The sequence below is a fragment of the Apis mellifera genome, linkage group LG3 (assembly GCF_003254395.2).
Source record: "Apis mellifera strain DH4 linkage group LG3, Amel_HAv3.1, whole genome shotgun sequence".
In the NCBI taxonomy this organism is placed as follows: domain Eukaryota; kingdom Metazoa; phylum Arthropoda; class Insecta; order Hymenoptera; family Apidae; genus Apis; species Apis mellifera.
In genome coordinates this window covers 9,558,913-9,576,097 of record NC_037640.1, presented here as the reverse complement: position 1 = coordinate 9,576,097, position 17,185 = coordinate 9,558,913, and the positions used below count along the sequence as shown (strand labels likewise).

Here is a 17,185-nt window from a genome sequence, read left to right as displayed (position 1 = left end):
ACCCTAGACTGTTTCCATCTCGGTCGTCGTGCTGATCGGCGTCGTCATCGACGCCGCGTACGAGCCTCGCCGCTTCTCTCGAGAGGACGTGCGCGCTCGTACGTTCCACCTGCGTCGTCCTAGCAAGCGTGAATCATCGCGAGGCACGTCGTTCTTTGCGAGATACGTGCGTCGTGGACGCGTCACGCGACACCTTCTTTTTCTCTTCGATCTTCCTCGTCCCAAGATATTCGTCGTTTCATTCACACGTTGCTGTAGATCGTGAGAGAGGTATAACGATAGTTATAAATTATTGTAATGTATCGTAAATGTAAATTTTTGGTGTTGCAGGTGTGGCAGACGGTTGGAAAATTTATAGAGACTTTGTTGATTTTAGGTTAGTAAAAATGTTTAGGTTAGTTTATTCGTAGATGGATTTGAAACGTATCGAAATCGTTGACAGATTGGATAAGATTAATATTAATAACAAAATAGACGAAGATGAAGTATATACAAAGGTAATTATTGTGATAAATTTTTAATGTCGAAAAAAAAATTTTTACTTTTTCTGTTGGATCGTTATTACTTTAGGATAAAGATGAGTTGATTTATTAATAGATCATACTTTCTGATTTCGAAATAAATTGAATAGATAGATTGGAAGAAAATTATGTTTAGATTGATATCAGAATATACATTAATGATTAAATGATGAAGATAATTGTGTTTAAGAATGTTGGTGTTTAAGAGTCCTGATATGAATGCGGATGCATAGAATATTTTTTATTGGCCAATTATAGATATTATGTAATTCGAGACTGATCTAACAAGGAAAATTACATATATATTTTTAATTGGTTACTACTTACTTAAGAAATGTCACGAATGTACAGAATTCTTGCAATTTTTTCTGATGGAATTTTCGACTTTGACATTTCTTATGAAATTTTTTTAAATAAAATTATTAATTTGATCATGATTGTCGCATACGATAGTTTTTAGTCGCGTGAATTGTGTAAGAAATAATCGATCCATCGATACATCTTCATTATCCGGATAAAACGAACGGTTTAAATTAAAATACAAACGTGTGTAATATACAATGGTATCCGTTGCATCGTTTGTCGGTGTTTCAGTAATTATTTGCAATCGATGATATCACTGTTCAAATATTAGGATATTTTTGGTCGAACTGAGAATATATCCTCTTCTTGAAAGGTTGGCCCGGTTCAACCCATGGAAATTCTTACGGGCTGAACAACACAGGAAAAGATTCTTATTTGATTTTTTGTTCAACTGCATGCGCGACAAATCCGTTTCAACCATGTATTTCACTTGTCTCGATCTTCAGTATTCTTCTCAAATCCAATCCTTTGTCAATTTCAACGTTTAATCATAATAATTCTTTCCAATTAATCCAATACATTTCCAACTATTTTCAAGAAGGCTTGAAATCATACTCTAATGATATATCGCGTTATTTTAAATGCAAAACAATTCTAATTTGCATACAATTCCATTCTATTCCAGTTTCCAAACATCGCAAAAACTTCTAACAATTTCCTTTACGAGTCATTCGCGTCCACACGTTCGCTTTCGCCAATGGCGTCGACCTAACCTCTAATTCAATTCGATCCGATTAAATCGGATTCGATTTACGCGCAATCGCGTAAATAGATAACTCGATGAAACAAATCGAGCAATCGGATGTCCCCGTTCAAAGACACGTCGTTCATAGAAAACGATCGTTTTTCACGCGTCGATGAACCGATCGATCTCGCATTCTCTATTATTAGTACGCTCGTTTCACACTCGCGTAGAAAACACCCTGATGTAGATGTGAGTGGCGGGCCTTGACATTGCTACGTGTCAGACAATGTCCTCGCCTGTCTTTTCCCTCGACCTGCCCGCCCAAGAGGAAACAAAGCGAGCGAGACGACATCCGGTCTCGCCGCGCTTCTGTGTCGTTCAACTTGTCGTTATCTCGCAAGAAAGCGGCCGGCCATCGTCGTGTACTCGTCGACTCTTCTGTGACTAATTGGCAACTGTTGTCCTCTGAAAGAAGGAAAAACCGCATGTTTTCGAAATTTCATTGTTTACAGGTTATCTGTGCGCGCATCGGTGATACAACGAATGTAAAGATATAAACATTGGATTTAAAATTACGCGAGTAATTTGAACGAAGTTGACGAAGCAAAGACATTTTTCATTTTGTAATGTAAAATAAAAAATCGAAAATTTACTTGCAGGCTCATGTCATGTTTCCAAACTTAAACGCGTCTCATCATCCGAAGGGACGATGTTGAAACCTGATCGGCGAGTCGAAAGATCCGCGTCACAGGACCAATTACGTCACCCCCTGTACAGGTACAGCATTTTAATAAACGCCTGGAATTACCAAGATCAAGCCGCCCCATAAATTTCCTCGAAACTCGAATCCCTTATCCTCCACGATCCCCTTGCTAATTGCAGCGAACCTACCTGTCCCTGTATCCCCAGAGAAACACGAGGAGGAGGAGGAGGAGAGCGCGACAGGTAGAACGTTTCGTGCAACAACAACAACAACAACAAGCGGCAACAAGGACGAGGGTGCGTTGACGTCATTTGCGGCAATTCGTGTTCTTCGAAAACGGAGATATTGAGTGACATCACCAACCGGTCGAGCCAACTTGAACTCGAGCTCCGTCGAGATTCGTCGACGATGTCGTGGCCTGTCCGCCTTCTCCCGATTGCGATCTCGCCTCTCCCTTTCTTCTCCTCGGTTGCAGAACTGCTTCTTCCTCTTCCTTCGAGGATACGCAGAGCATCGCGTAGCCGCGGGCTGGATGACTAAACGACGAGAAGGATCCTCTTCTCGGGCGCGACGTCGTCCAGGGTCGATGAAAAAGATCTCCACGACGATCCAAGTTTCGTTGATCGAATGAAGATCATTGAATCTGGACAAAATGAACGGAAGATTTGGACTTTGTGAATTTTTTCGCAAGTTGAAAAACTTTGCGAAGAGATGAGAAAATAGAAAGGATTTTTTTTTCGAATTTGGAATCCGAGAAAGGGAATTATTGAAATTATAGGATTCGTTGGGCAAGATGGCTGGCGCATTCGCGCTATCAGGGAAATGATCGTGAGACTCGGTTCACCCATTACGCGCACAACACCGTGGAGCGCAACAAAGGCTACAAAGATGCATCTGCGATTCCAGGAATAATGAAGGCTCTCCGCGAATAATTAAACATCGCATAAAGACCTAAATACCAGTACGTATTCATCGAGCGTCCAATAAATCCTTGCTAAAATATCGACGACAATTTCACACCTCACTCAGCTTCTAATCAATTCGAGAGATTCCAACGCTTCGACAAACTTCTTCTTAACCGTGTGTAAACTGTTAGTAATAGGTTGTCGCGCGTTTCTTTCACACCCTCGGGCTGTAATTCCTCGGGCAACATTCATTCCACGAGGCGAACAACCACACGCGCGCATCGCCTGTTGCGAATCGATTGAAATTACACCCTTCAGCCGTTTCTTTTCGCGATTTTCGCGCAACGCGAATACCGAGGTAACCAGTAGTTTCAATTAATGGAGAGTTAATGGAGAGTCGGTTCAAGGAAAAACGGTGTCGTTTTCTACGTTTTACCTTACACCTATCTTGAGACTCAATCGCGGAACGTCGTGATTTAATTTTATCACGGTGTTTGTTGACGCGTTCCTGGAACGGTTGTAAAAATTACTGAATGGCGGCGTACGGTGAATACTTATAATACCACGGTCGAAGGTTGTCGCTTGTACAGTCAGGCACGAAGTATGGCTTATCACATGGAACATTCTCTGTTATGAATATCCACAATTTGACGTTTTAGTTGTGACATTTATGTTTGTGTACACACGAGTTGAAATTTATATTTATATACCCGCCTTCGCCTTCCGTTCAACAATTTTCACAACATTTCTTTCCCTTCGTGTCGTTCCCTTCCATTTTTCCCTTTCCTTTCCTGTGTAATCGGATCGTGTATAAATATTTTCCTTCGAAACAATCACTCGTACATATACTTACGTTTATTCCAAATTCGAAAAACCCTTCGAGAAATCTTCTCCCTTATTCCATCGAGCTAATAATCGTATTCTGTATATATTGAGTTGGCAACTAAGTAATTGCGGATTTTTTTTAGAAAATCAAAGACAATTTTTTCATGGAACTAAATAACTTTATTCTGTAATGTGTTGCCCATTTTGATCAATGACCTTTTGCCATCTTTCAGGCAGCATCATAATCCCACGTGAATGAAACTTGTGGTTTTTATTAGCAAAAAACTGAATCAGGTACGATTTGATATCATCATCGTTATTGAAATTTTTACCATTCAAGGAGTTTTGTAAAGATCGAAACAAAAAGTAATCGGATGGTGCAAGGTCAGGACTATATGGTGGATGTGGCAAAACATCCCAACCAAACTCCAATAATTTTTGCCGAGTGACCAAAGATGCGTGTGGCCTTGCATCGTCACGATGGAATACAACACCTTTTCGATTTGTCAATTCGGGCCGCTTTTCTTCAACCGCATTGTTTAATTTCGTTAGTTGTTCGATGTAGACAACAGAATTGATCGTTCGGTTGGGTGGTAAGAGTTCAAAATAGACAATTCCTTTGTAATCCCACCAAACTGATAACAAAACCTTCTTTCGACGAATACCAGCTTTTGATGTTGTTCGAGCTGGTTCACGTGGCCTGCTCCACGATCTTTTCCGCTTGATATTGTTGTAAACAACCCATTTTTCATGGCCAGTTATCAGTCGTTTTAAAAATGGATCATTTTCATTACGTTTCTTTGGCAAATGGCAGCTGTTAATGCGTCGCGTTAAATGCTTTTCTTTCAGTTCGTGAGAAACCCATGTATCGAGTTTTCGAACATAGCCAAATTGTTTTAAGCGGTTTTCAATGCATGTATGCGATACATGAAGCTTCTCTGCAATCTCACGAGTTGTACTGTGACGATCCGAATCAACTTCAACTGAAATCCGCAATTACTTAGTTGCCAACCCAATACTTTGCTATATCGCGAAAGGATCGAGAGCGAAATCATGTCGTGAAAATTCGCCAGATCATCAGAACGCGGTTCCCCACACTCGTTACATCCCCGCGCGTAATTCAATAAAGAAGTTCTTTCCCTCGGGCCGATAAGTCGTCGGATTTCATCCACAGGGATTCCTCTCCTTCCTCCTTCTCCTCCTCCGTCAAAGCTTTCCTTCATCTCCACCGTTGATCCCTTCCCTGCTCCTCTTTTCGTGGATCGTGTTCACTCCACATTTATCTTTCCCCTCTTTCTTTTTTTTTCTCCCTCCTCTTCCTCCTCGCTCTTTCGCCCTCCCTGCATATTGATGAGAAATTTTAACCGGCGTGCGCGTGAGATTCCGGAGATGAAAGGCGCTGTAAAAAATGCAATAAACTGTAAGCTAATTTCCAGGATCAAAGGGGCCCCGAGGAAGAGGAGTAGGAGGAGAAGGAGGAGGAGGAGGACTCCCCCCTCCAGCATTTCTTTTTTTCGCTGAATTCGTACGAAACGCGGCCACGTCGCCCCTCTCTCTCTCTCTCTCTCTCTTTCTCTTCGTAAGTGCTGTAAAAACTGCCTGCTCGGCGCTGCTCGCTTCTCTCTTTAGACCGTCCATTTTCTCGGCCTTCTTCAAATCCCCGCTTTCATCTTGAAACGATGTCGCGTTTATCCGCAGCGACAAAACGCTTTTGAAGCGGCGAAAGCTCCAGAGCTTGCTCGTTAACCCCTCGAAAAGGGGCGAGTTTGGACTCCGTAACGTAAAAGGGTCCCGTCCCGTTTGTTCTTTTGGCTTATTAGTTTCAATGGAACTGGAATTTGTTTGCCCCTTTCTCTCCTCGAGGATCTTCGAGGAACGAAATGTGAAATAATTTGGAATCTACCATTTTTTTTTCTCTTCAAATTTCCTCGAAATTTCTTCTATTCTTCGTCCATTATTTTTTTTTTTATAATTTTTTACAATATGTATATACGAATGGATGGCGGAACAGCGTTGCTCTGTTAAATAAAGGCTGGCATAAATTAAACGGAGGATCGGGGCGATGAATGTTGGCGTTGCAAAAACTGATTTTCGGGGGGTAAGAAGTTCGCAGCGGGGGAGATCTTGAACAAACATGCCATTAGGATGCCGTGATATGCGCCATTAACAAACACATGGTCCTAATTGCAGTTCTACGATCCAAATTCAACTTCTCTAGAATCTTCGACCGACATGTGTGCCCTTTCTGGAAATTTCTCCACAGTGATCCACTGTTCCGCCATTTCTACGGAATCGAGACCAATTTCTCTCTTTGACAAAAGTGAAATCTTCTTGTCCATTTCTAATTTAAAAATTTACCTTCTCCTTTAAAAAAGAATCGATCGACCAACGCGTCTTCATATTTCACAACTCGAGCCTCGAAACGTTTATCTTATATTATTCTCGAGAAATTTCACAAAGAAAAATAATTACTTTTGGAAAAAATTTCGAGTTTATATCCTATCCCATTCTAGCATCAATTTCCAATTTTAATTAAAATCTCTCTAAAAAGCTCAAACTGCGATTCATTTTTTAATCTAAAAATTTAGCTTCTCTGTTAAAAAAGAATCGATCGACCAACGTGTCTTCATATTTCACGAATCTCGAAACCTTTATCTTATTATTCTCGAGAAATTTCACAAAGAAAAATAATTACTTCTGGAAAAAATTATCGGCTCTATATCCCATCTCATCCTAGCATCAATTTCCAATTCTAATTAAAATCTCTCTAAAATGCGTACAAAGTTCAAACTTCTCTTGCGATTCATTTTTCAATCTAAAAATTTAAAAAGAATCGTTAAAAAAGAATTGATCAATCAACGTATCTTCATAATTCACGAGTCACGAAACGTTTATCTTTCCTCTTTATTATTCTCGAGAAATTTCAGAAAGAAAAATAATTACTTCTGGAAAAAATTTCGAGTCTATATCCCATTCCATCCTAGCATCGTTCGATCAATTCCCAATTCTAAACAATTAAAATCTCTAAAATGCACGCAAAATCCAAACTTTTCTTCCACTTCATTTTTTAATCTAAAAATTTACCTTTACCGTTAAAAAAGGATCGATCGATCAACGTGTCTTCATAATTCATAAGCCTTCAAACATTTAACCTCTTCCTCTTTATTATTCTCGAGAAATTTAAAAAAAAAAATAACTTCTGGAAAGAATGGAAAAATTTCGGATCTATATCCCATTCTATCTTAGCATCAATTCCCAAATTCTAATTAAAATCTCTCTAAAATACACACAAAGTTCAAACTTCTCTTGCGATTCATTTTTCAATCTAAAAATTTAGCTTCTCTGTTAAAAAAAATTAATCAATCAACATGTCTTCATAATTCACGAGTCTTCAAACATTTAACCTCTTCGTCTTTCCTCTTTATTATTCTCGAGAAATTACAGAAAGAAAAATAATTACTTCTGGAAAAAATTTCGGGTCTATATCCTATTCCATATCCTATATCCCCTAGCATCGTTTGATCAATTCCCAATTCTAAACAATTAAAATCTCTCTAAAATGCACACAAAGTTCAAACTTCTCTTGCGATTCATTTTTCAATCTAAAAATTTACCTTCTCCGTTAAAAAAGGATCGATCGATCAACGTGTCTTCATAATTCACAAGCCTTCAAAAATTTAACCCCTTCGCCTTTCCTTTATTATTCTCGAGAAATTTAAAAAAAAAATAACTTCTGGAAAGAATGGAAAAATTTCGGATCTATCCCATTCTATCCTAGCATCAATTTCCAAATTCTAATTAAAATCTCTCTAAAATGCACACAAAATTCAAACTTCAAACATTTAACCTCTTCGTCTTTCCTCTTTATTATTCTCGAGAAAGAAAAATAATTCCTTCTGGAAAAAATTTCGGGTCTATATCCTATTCCATATCTTATATCCCCTAGCATCGTTCGATCAATTCCCAATTCCAAACAATTAAAATCTCTCTAAAATGCACGCAAAATCAAAACTTTTCTTCCGATTCATTTTTCAATCTAAAAATTTACCTTTACCGTTAAAAAAGAATCGATCGATCAACGCGTCTTCGTAATTCATTCATAATTCTCGAAACGTTTATCTTTCCTCTTTATTATTCCCGAGAAATTGCAGAAAGAAAAAATAATTACTCCTAGAATGGAAGACCCCCAGTTAAGCTAAACAAATTTCGGCTCTATCCATCCCACCCTAGCCCCAATTCCAAACAATTATCCCAAATCCACCCTGTACGAAGTCTTTCACGATACCGCAGGAACGCGTCAAGCTTTCCAAGATAGATTTCGAGAGAGAGAGAGAGAGAATTATTTCCATTCCCATCACGTGTCACCAGCAACCCTCCCCCTCCACTTGTCCTACTCAATCACGGTCCCCCATCGAGTTGCCATCGCCGCCCCGATGGATACTTTCTTCCTCCGCGGGAATCAATTAACCGGGCCGGCGATGAAATTTCCACGATAATGATAACAATTTCGCCTGGCCCTCGTTCGACCTGTTATCGAGGCGAGGACGAGAAGAATCGGATTATACTCTTCGTAACGAGATTAATCCGCGCGCAAGCAGGCAAGGGCGGCGTAAAAGTATCTCTGCTGCTCTCAACAGCCGAGGAGAAGAAGGAGAGAGAGAGAGAGAGAGAGAGAGAGAGAGAGAGAGAGAGAGAGAGAGAGAGAGAGAGAGAGAGAGAGAGAGAGAGAGAGAGAGAGAGAGAGAGAGAGAGAGAGAGAGAGAGAGAGAGAGAGAGAGAGAGGAGAGAGAGAGAGAGAGAGAGAGAGAGAGAGAGAGAGAGAGAGAGAGAGAGAGAGAGAGAGAGAGAGAGGAGGAGGAGGAGGAGGAGGAGGAGGAGGAAATTTGTTATCGTATGCTTCGCTTTCGTGGAAAATGGATAAATTAATTCGATTAGAAAGGACGAGGGTGGAAGGAAAGTTTCGGTGGAAAGCACCGAATGAATGATTCGATAATTGGAGGGATACGGATCCTCCGGCTACGATCGAAATTTGAAAATTGATATAATCAGGGAAGGGGAAGGGGATCATAAAGTGGAATTGATTTTAATTAATGGATAGGATAGTGGAATCGAGGTTAGGTTAGTCGGGTGATAAGGGAAAATCGGTGTAAATTCGGGATAATTGAGTCGAGGAAGAGGGGAAGGAAAATACTCTCGTTCGATCTCTTCCGCGAGATACAAGATAATTTTTAACGCGACTTTATATTACGTTATCTTCTTTACTTTTTTTTTTTTTTTGATTAAATTATCTCGAATTGTTAAATCAAAGTATCGAATCGGGGCTCGTTTCGAGGGACAATAATCCTGATATTTTATCCTTTACGTTTAAACGTAAGATATCCTTGCAAGCGTTAGAACCGTAGGAATTCCTATGGCAATATAAAACGGATATTCCGGTTGAACATGGAAGGAGGAGGAGGAGGAGGAGGGAAGGAGGGGAGGAAAGGGGGGGAAAATAATAACGGTGAAACACGATTTTACGCGAATTATCTTATCTTCCAGTTTTACGAGACTGTATCGCCTTGTGCGTTCCGCGAAGGGTTCTTCTCCGCATCTCTTTCGAACGTGGCCGTATAAAACCTCGATGCCCTCGTAATTAGGAATTTATTCCGAATAACCGGCGTGCTTTGATAAGGGAACCCGATAACTCTTGGACCACGGCCACGCCTGCTCGCGACCTTGCCGAAGGATTCTCGTTTCGTACGCGCTTCGAGAAAGGGATTCGCGATAACCCATTGAATCTGAAATTCGTTAATAAGAATATTTTATCGTTGTAATCGCTATTCGTTAAATCTTCTTAAATCGCGAACATCGAATTGATTGATCTTTTTAAGAAAAAGAAAAAAAATTCGGATTCATGATTGTCGAGCATGGAAAAAAGAAGAAAAATGTAAGTAAAATTAAGCGACACTCTCAAAGTTCGTATCTTCTAATCCAACTTATATCACGAACTTCCACTAAACTGTCCACCGGAATTTACTGCAACGAGCGTTCACAAAGATAACAGGTTTCCTACTGTAAGATCGTTCGACGGTATTTTTTTTCCATTTTTGTTTTGTTTTGTTTTTCGTTCTTCTCTCCCTCCCCTCTTTCCGTAATTCGTATATTATATATCGGATAAAATCGATTTCAATAAACCTTTCCTTTAACGCCTTTAGCATATGGCGTTAAATGTCTTCACTAAACCATTTGTCCCAATCGTAACAAATAACCGAGTAACAAGTTTTCAACTGGCAAGGCTGCCTCGATGTTTTCCTGTTCCCCTCTTTTTCCTTTCATCGTGTAAAATTGGCTCTTTGTAGAAAACTCGACGACGCATCGACATATGGCAACGACATAATAACAATCTTCCCTGTCGCGCGTGCAATATCGCGCGGTTTATCCGTTCATCGACCCTGTCCCTGAAAAAAAAAATAAATAAATAAATAAATCTTCGATTATTTTTCCACGATTATTTTCTTTCTTCTCGATCTTCGATCGAACGATGGAAGTTCGATCGAAGGAAAAGAGGAGGGATATCGATTACGAGGACAAACAGACCCACTCCCAACAACTTCCCAGATCGATCTCCAGAAACCGACCGCAATCCCTTTACACACCCCATTTTCAGAAGCCGCAAGTTTCCTCGATCTCGTCGAATCAACCCTCGTCGGTCCCTCCAATTCCAAACCAAACCAGCGCGAGATTTCAATCCCTTCTCGTGCCAGAAACAGCAACAGGAGAAATCTCTCGGGACGTTTCACCGCGTATTAACATTATTTATCACCTCAAGAATCCAACCCTAGCCAATAAAATAAAAAAAAAAAGAAAGAAAATTATTGTATCTTCCACTTAGAAAAACTCAAGAATCGAAGTAGAAAAAAGAAGAAAAAAATCAATTATTGTATCTTCCTCTTAGAAGAACTCAAGAATCAAAGTAAAAAAAAGAAGAAAGAAAACCAATCATTGTATCTTCCACTTAGAAGAACTCAAGAATCGAAATAGAAAAAAAAGAAAAGAAAACCAATTATTGTATCTTTCACTTAGAAGAACTCAAGAATCGAAGTAGAAAAAAAAAAAAAGAAAATTAATCATTGTATCTTCCACTTAGAAGAACTCGAGAATCGAAGTAGAAAAAAGAAGAAAAAAAACCAATCATTGTATTTTCCACTTAGAAGAACTCAAGAATCGAAGTAGAAAAAAAAAAGAAAAAAAATCATTGTATCTTCCACTTAGAAGAATTCAAGAATCAAAGTAGAAAAAAGAAGAAAAAAAATCAATTATTGTATATTCTATTTAGAAAAACTCAGGAATCGAAATAGAAAAAGAAAAGAAAAAAATCAATCATTGTATCTTTCACTTAGAAGAACTCAAGAATCGAAAAAAAAGAAAAAAAATCAATCATTGTATCTTCCACTTAGAAAAACTCAAGAATCAAAGATTACCTCTTCTTACTTCTTCTCTCCTCTCCTCTTAAACCAACTTAAACCGACTTACCAACTAACTCGCTACACTTTCCTGCTCGATAGATCCTCGATTTTACGTTTACCAATAATAAACGTACCGCGAGAAAACCACCCACCCACCCGCATGCACACAGAGAAAGAGAGAGAAAGGCGAGTTTCCACGGTCGCGGCTCGATAACCCCGGCCACACCCACGCGTCAAGCAGCGACGAACAATTATCGTCCCCCCGTCGGGTTGGCTGACCTTGACCGTGAGAGCGGCGCGTTCGAGGCTAGGAGGAGCGTGAAGCGGCACCGCGCCGTAACCGGAAGTACGGGTGACACGGTGCACTGGAATGGAGGCGGCCGGTCATGTGGCCTAGGCAAGCTCGCTCGTTCGTACGTTCGTACGTTCGGGTCGGTTCGGTTCGGTCGGCTGGCAATCTCGCGTGGAATCTGGCGAACGGTCCGTTTCGAAAACGATGTACCAGTTAGATAGGGGGCCACCGGTCTATAGCGGTTTCTTTTTTTCAATAAGAGGAAGGAGCGGGGTAAAGCGCGTGCCGCGCGGAGCGAGGTGGATGTGGCGAGGGCAGGGGGCACAGTTTTGCCTCCCCCTTCTCGCCTCTCGGGGGCACATATCATCTGGTTTCATTGTTTCAGGCTGGCTCGTGCATCGTGTGGCCGGCAAGAAGAAGTGGGTAAATGGATCTGGATCATTGGAGCGAGACACGAGGCGTCCTAGATGGGGAGGGTTGGAGAGGGAGGAACGTCGTCACGTCCGCGGACGCAGGATGTTTTATGGATTTATAATTTGTCGCGTAGTATCGCCACGAGCTGAGGAGAGATTCCTTTATTTTCCATTGATTTTTCTTCTTTTTTTTTTTTTTTTTACGGAGCCTCGATGTGGAATCGCGCGCGAGGAACAGGAAACGGCGTGCAGGTTCGAGATTGGATGATCGATGATGGTTTTCGGCGGATATACGGGTATTTTGTTCCCAGGCGTGAGAGAATTCTTTCTCCACCTCGAGGAAGAGAGAGAGAGAGAGATTCTCGAAGAAATACAAAATACTTGTCTAAGAGCTTTCTTAAATTTACGATTCGCGAATGAATCGGCTGGTAACGAGCAAAGATTACGGCTAAATAAATTCATCGAAAAAAGAGGGAAAACAAAGAAGAAGAGGAGAAAGAGGAAGAAGAAGAAGAAGAAGGAAAGGAACGGCAAGATCGATAACCGTTTCGGCAAATTTCTCGATCGTAAAACAAGATTGTTGGCGTTTTAACGGCGGGATCGAGGGGTTAGATTTACATGTGGTTCGATGGAAGAACCGTTGGCTCGCGGAAGGCGCGAAAGGAAAAGATTCGATTTGACGCGGCGTCAGCTGACAGCGTATTCTTACGCTCGCGCGGAACACTGCAATTTTCTCGCCAACGTTTATTTAATATGCCCCATGAACGTCTATTGAATAGGCAGACGGTTGTTGCGGTTTTAAAACGTGGACTCCGCCGTTTAATTGACGCAAATCATTGGAATCAACCGGGATAAAGCGCGATCCATTATTTTTTCCCTCCCTCCTCCCCTCTCGTTCGAGCAGTTTCGATCGTGCACGATCGGACGATCGATCGTGTGTATCGGGCGCGTCGATCGATAATGACGCATAATTAACGTAGTCGAGGCGAGTGGAAATTAAGAGAGTGATTGTCAACGAAGAGAAAGAGAGAGGGTTTCTTCTTTTCTCTTTCTCGTTTTCTTTTCTATTCTTTTTCTCTTTCTTTCTTTCTTTCTTTCTTTCTTCGTCCCCTTCTTCTTTTTTCACGATCGCCACGGAACGTGTTATTAGAAGTAGTTATTGATAAACGTACGATAATTGCACGCTTGTGTTCGCGCCACGATGACGATGAAACTCTCCCAACGATGAAAATCCTTATGGTCTTTAAACATTTTTGCGCCGTTTCCACGTCTGAGCTTTAAAGAATTTTTTCAGGAAGTTGGTACGTGATGTTGGCGATATCGAGTTACGAACGGATGTGTAAAGAGAAATAAACAGCGAGAAACTTTTCCATTGTCGAGAACAATGAATAATGTGTACTTAAATATATATAGTATTATAAGCGTTCAGTAGGTAACATCATACCTACATCGATGGTTAAATAATACAATCCAATCGTTTCCCCGCTCCCCGGACGAAAGTCAATTTTCCTCTCGAGCCGTGCAAAATCTGAAATCGCGGTGAGCGGTTCGAACGAAACGTACGATTTCGCTCGAACAATTTTCACTCGAGAAACTTGTCCGGTGTCGTCGGCATATGGCGCTCGTTAACCGATCCAACCTCTCTCGAACATTCGTTCCTCGACAACAAATCCGACAAACGTAACGCGAGATCCCCCCTCGAAATTCGCCGATAAACACTGGATCGTAAAATCGATCATCTTGCCTGTTGGGCAAGAAACGTTGTCCCCGATTTGCAAGGATCTTCACTCGTATCTCTTCCTTCGATCCAATTGCACGTACACACACTCGCTCGTGCATTATCGATTAAATGGTAAATCGATCCGTGCTCTCTTCTCGGCGAACGAATCGTCACGTGACGAGGGGGATAAAACCGATTTTCCCATCGGCGATCGGTTATCTACGCGGCCGGAGTCCGTGAACCAAGACAAAGAGACCTGATTAATCCTCGGCTTGACCCACGTGGCGACCGGATACGGCGTAACCGGGATGCAGGATAACGGTTCCCACCGATCCACGCCGCGAGGAGGAGAGAGAGAAGCCGCGGCGGACACCGGACGCGCCGCGCGATCTTTCGATACTCCGTTTCGTTCGAAATTTCCTCATCTCATCGTGCGAGCAGAAATTGAGAGGAAGAAAAAGGGGAAGATTTAAGATGTTATAATCTTTTGGATCATTCGTCAATTCCTGTTTGAAGTTTAGACGGTTAAATGATTCGACTTTTGTTGCACCGAAGCGAAGACTATCTTTCACCTCGAATTGTTAGAAATTAGCTTAGAGATTTTTTCAGAGCATTTCACGCGGAGCTAATAACTTTCATATATGTTCCACGAAAATAAATAAACAAGTAAAGTATCGTTATAAATTGCAAGCGATGAAGAGAAGATGAAAGATCGGTTACATCTTTGAAGTAAAAGTCTGGAAGATCGGAAGTGATCAGGAAACATTCCATTCCGAGTTTTTGGTCCCGAGTTTGCCGCGGAGAGAGCACGATCCCGAGGAAAGCCCCCCCTCCCTATTATCGGTGCACGAGAGCATGGAGAGTTAGTTGGCCGCGCGAGGAAAGCACGTCCCGAGTCATTGGTATTCCACGAGCACCTCTCTGAGTAGCTCTGATTCTAGACGTAATTCACGGAATCCTCGTTTCGGACAGACCAGGAATCCCTATATTCAGCCACGCGGGACGCATACCCGATCAGCGAGCAGCCTCTCCTCGGCCTCTCCGTGTCCACGAAAATTTCGTGGAACGTGCGCCCGAATTTTCCGAAACCCGCCCTTTCGATCCTCCACTGTACGAAAGGGAAATTTATCGCTCCACGTGCCTTTGACCTGTCCGTGCACCCCTCGCAGAAATGTGCGCCTCGTGGAAATCTACGGCTCTTCTTTCTCAGAGAATAGAGAGAGAAAAGGAGAGGAATAATTCGTAGAAAATAAATTCTCACTACGCGTTATTTTGTATAATTGGAACGACTATTAATCAAGAGAATAATTTTGTTTAAATTTTATTATTATAAATTGGGGTACCCTGTTTTCGTATCAACGAAGCGTTTTTGTGTTCGACTCGACTCGCGAAATTCGATACTGGATTCCGTCGAAGCGATTGGAAAAAGGGGAGGGAGGGAAGCCGGTGGACGAAATATTCGAAAGGATTGGAAAAGAATCCTCTTTCCGACGTTTCCCATGGGCGAAGGCGCATGGATCTCGCCCCGCTTAATTAAGATTCAGAGAATGAACAGTTTCTCGATCAGTAGCCACCGCATAAATTTAATTACGATAAGGCGGCGGTGCACACGATGTTTATCTGGCTAAATAAATCCCCCGTTAACTGGATTTATTAATCGGACACGCACATGCTACGCCGCGACCCGTTACCCGTCCTCCCGTTCGTTTTGCGTTGTTGCGCGCCGTTTCAGAGAGGCGAAGCGGCCGCCGCAAAATACCCGCCAATAATTCTCGTTTTTGTCAATATTTATGTTTCCTATTGCGCGACATTAAAATAATTGCCGGGCTCATTATAGGATCGCAATCGTGGTTTCCACGGTGAAGTCACGGAACGGCGATAACCTGGCGACCAGCAACGATCTTCGTTCCCGCCATTTCAACGATTCCGTATCCTCGAAAACTATTTTTATCGCTGCTTTCTTTCAGCGATCGAATCGTTTTGCCTCGAATCACGGAGGTAAAGTGCACAGAGTCGAATCAAACGAGGAAAGATATCTGTAGGAGAGGAGATTAAAATTTTTGTATTTTTATACCGTGATTGTGATCGAAATTTTTATTAGAATCACAGATATAAAGTGCACAGAATCGAATCAAAAGATATCGCTAGGAAAGAAGGTTAAAATTTTTGTATTTTTATACCGTGATTGTGATTTAACTTTTTATTAGAATCACAGAGGTAAAGTGCATAGAATTAAATGAAGGAAGATATGGAAGAGGAGATTAAAATTTTTGTATTTTTATACCGTGTGATCGAAATTTTTATTAGAATCACAGAGGTAAAGTGCAAAAAGTTGAATCAAACGAGGAAGATCAAAAATTTTTATATTTTTATACCATGATTGTGATCGAAATTTATATTAAAATCACAAAGGTAAAGTGCTCGGAATTGAACAAGGGAAGATATGGGAGAGGAGATTAAAATTTTTTTATTTTTATACCGAACTTTTTACTCGAATCACAGAGGTAAAGTGCACAGAATCAAACGAGGAAATATATCGCTGTAGGAGAGAAGCTTAAAATTTTTGTATTTTTATATCATGATTGTGATCGAAATTTTTATTAGAATCACAAAGATAAAGTGCACGGAATTAAATAAGGAAAGAGAAGAGATTAAAATTTTTGTATTTTTATACCGTGATTGTAGTCGAACTTTTTACTCGAATCACAGAGATAAAGTGTACAGAATCGAATCAAAAAATCGCTGTAGAAAAGAAACTTAAATTTTTTATATTTTTATACCGTGATTGTGCATAGAATAAGTGCATAGAATTAAACGAGAGAAGATATGAGAGATTAAAATTTTTATATTTTTATACCGTGATTAGATTGTAATCGCAGAGAATTTGAATCGAAACAAACGAGAGAAGAATATCGATGGAGAGGAATTAAAAATTATCATATCTGTACCGTTGATTGGAACGCGTTTAGATTAATATCTCGTAATTTAAAATTTCTCTTAAAGATTCGACCTCCCTTGCGTATCGATCCCTCCCAAAGCCGTAACCAAAGCCAAAAACTCGATATTTCCAGCTCGAGGCGTAACAACATACACGTAACACGGGAAGAAGAAAAAAGAAGCGCAGGTCTGCACAGGTGGAAGCCTCAAAAACCGCAGGTGCGACCAGAAATTCCAACGTAACGACTCATCATCCATCCACGACTCGCCCCCTCCGCTCTTCTCCATCCTTAATCCAGCAACGATCGACGTCTCCCTTCTTCGATATCCCCTAACTCCCCGTCGTGTCACACCCCTATCAACCGATACAATC

General features: G+C 41.0%; 1 protein-coding gene and 1 long non-coding RNA gene across 2 annotated transcripts; one reads left to right on the top strand and one right to left on the bottom strand.

Annotated features, from left to right (window-relative positions):
* The first annotated feature begins 61 nt into the window (after positions 1-61).
* Positions 62-16,405, top strand: LOC107964193. Its single transcript, XR_001702495.2, has 4 exons — positions 62-270; positions 331-497; positions 2,229-2,346; positions 12,128-16,405. It is a non-coding gene; the product is annotated as an uncharacterized LOC107964193 (long non-coding RNA).
* On the bottom strand, positions 1,424-4,217 carry LOC113218659. Its single transcript, XM_026439746.1, has 2 exons — positions 2,636-4,217; positions 1,424-2,034 (listed from the first exon to the last, which is right to left on the bottom strand). Exons 1-2 carry the CDS (start codon positions 2,784-2,786, stop codon positions 1,772-1,774), a joined length of 414 nt encoding a protein of 137 aa, XP_026295531.1. The 5' UTR covers positions 2,787-4,217; the 3' UTR covers positions 1,424-1,771.
* Positions 16,406-17,185: the final 780 nt, after the last annotated feature.

Excerpts from the sequence above, each read along its gene's own strand:
- LOC113218659 (XM_026439746.1), bottom strand. The coding sequence starts at position 2,786 with ATGCTCTGCGTATCCTCGAAGGAAGAGGAAGAAGCAGTTCTGCAACCG. Across the intron at positions 2,035-2,635 it reads AGTTCAAGTTGGCTCGACCG|AGGACAACAGTTGCCAATTA; the intron begins GTTGGTGATGTC and ends TCCTTCTTTCAG.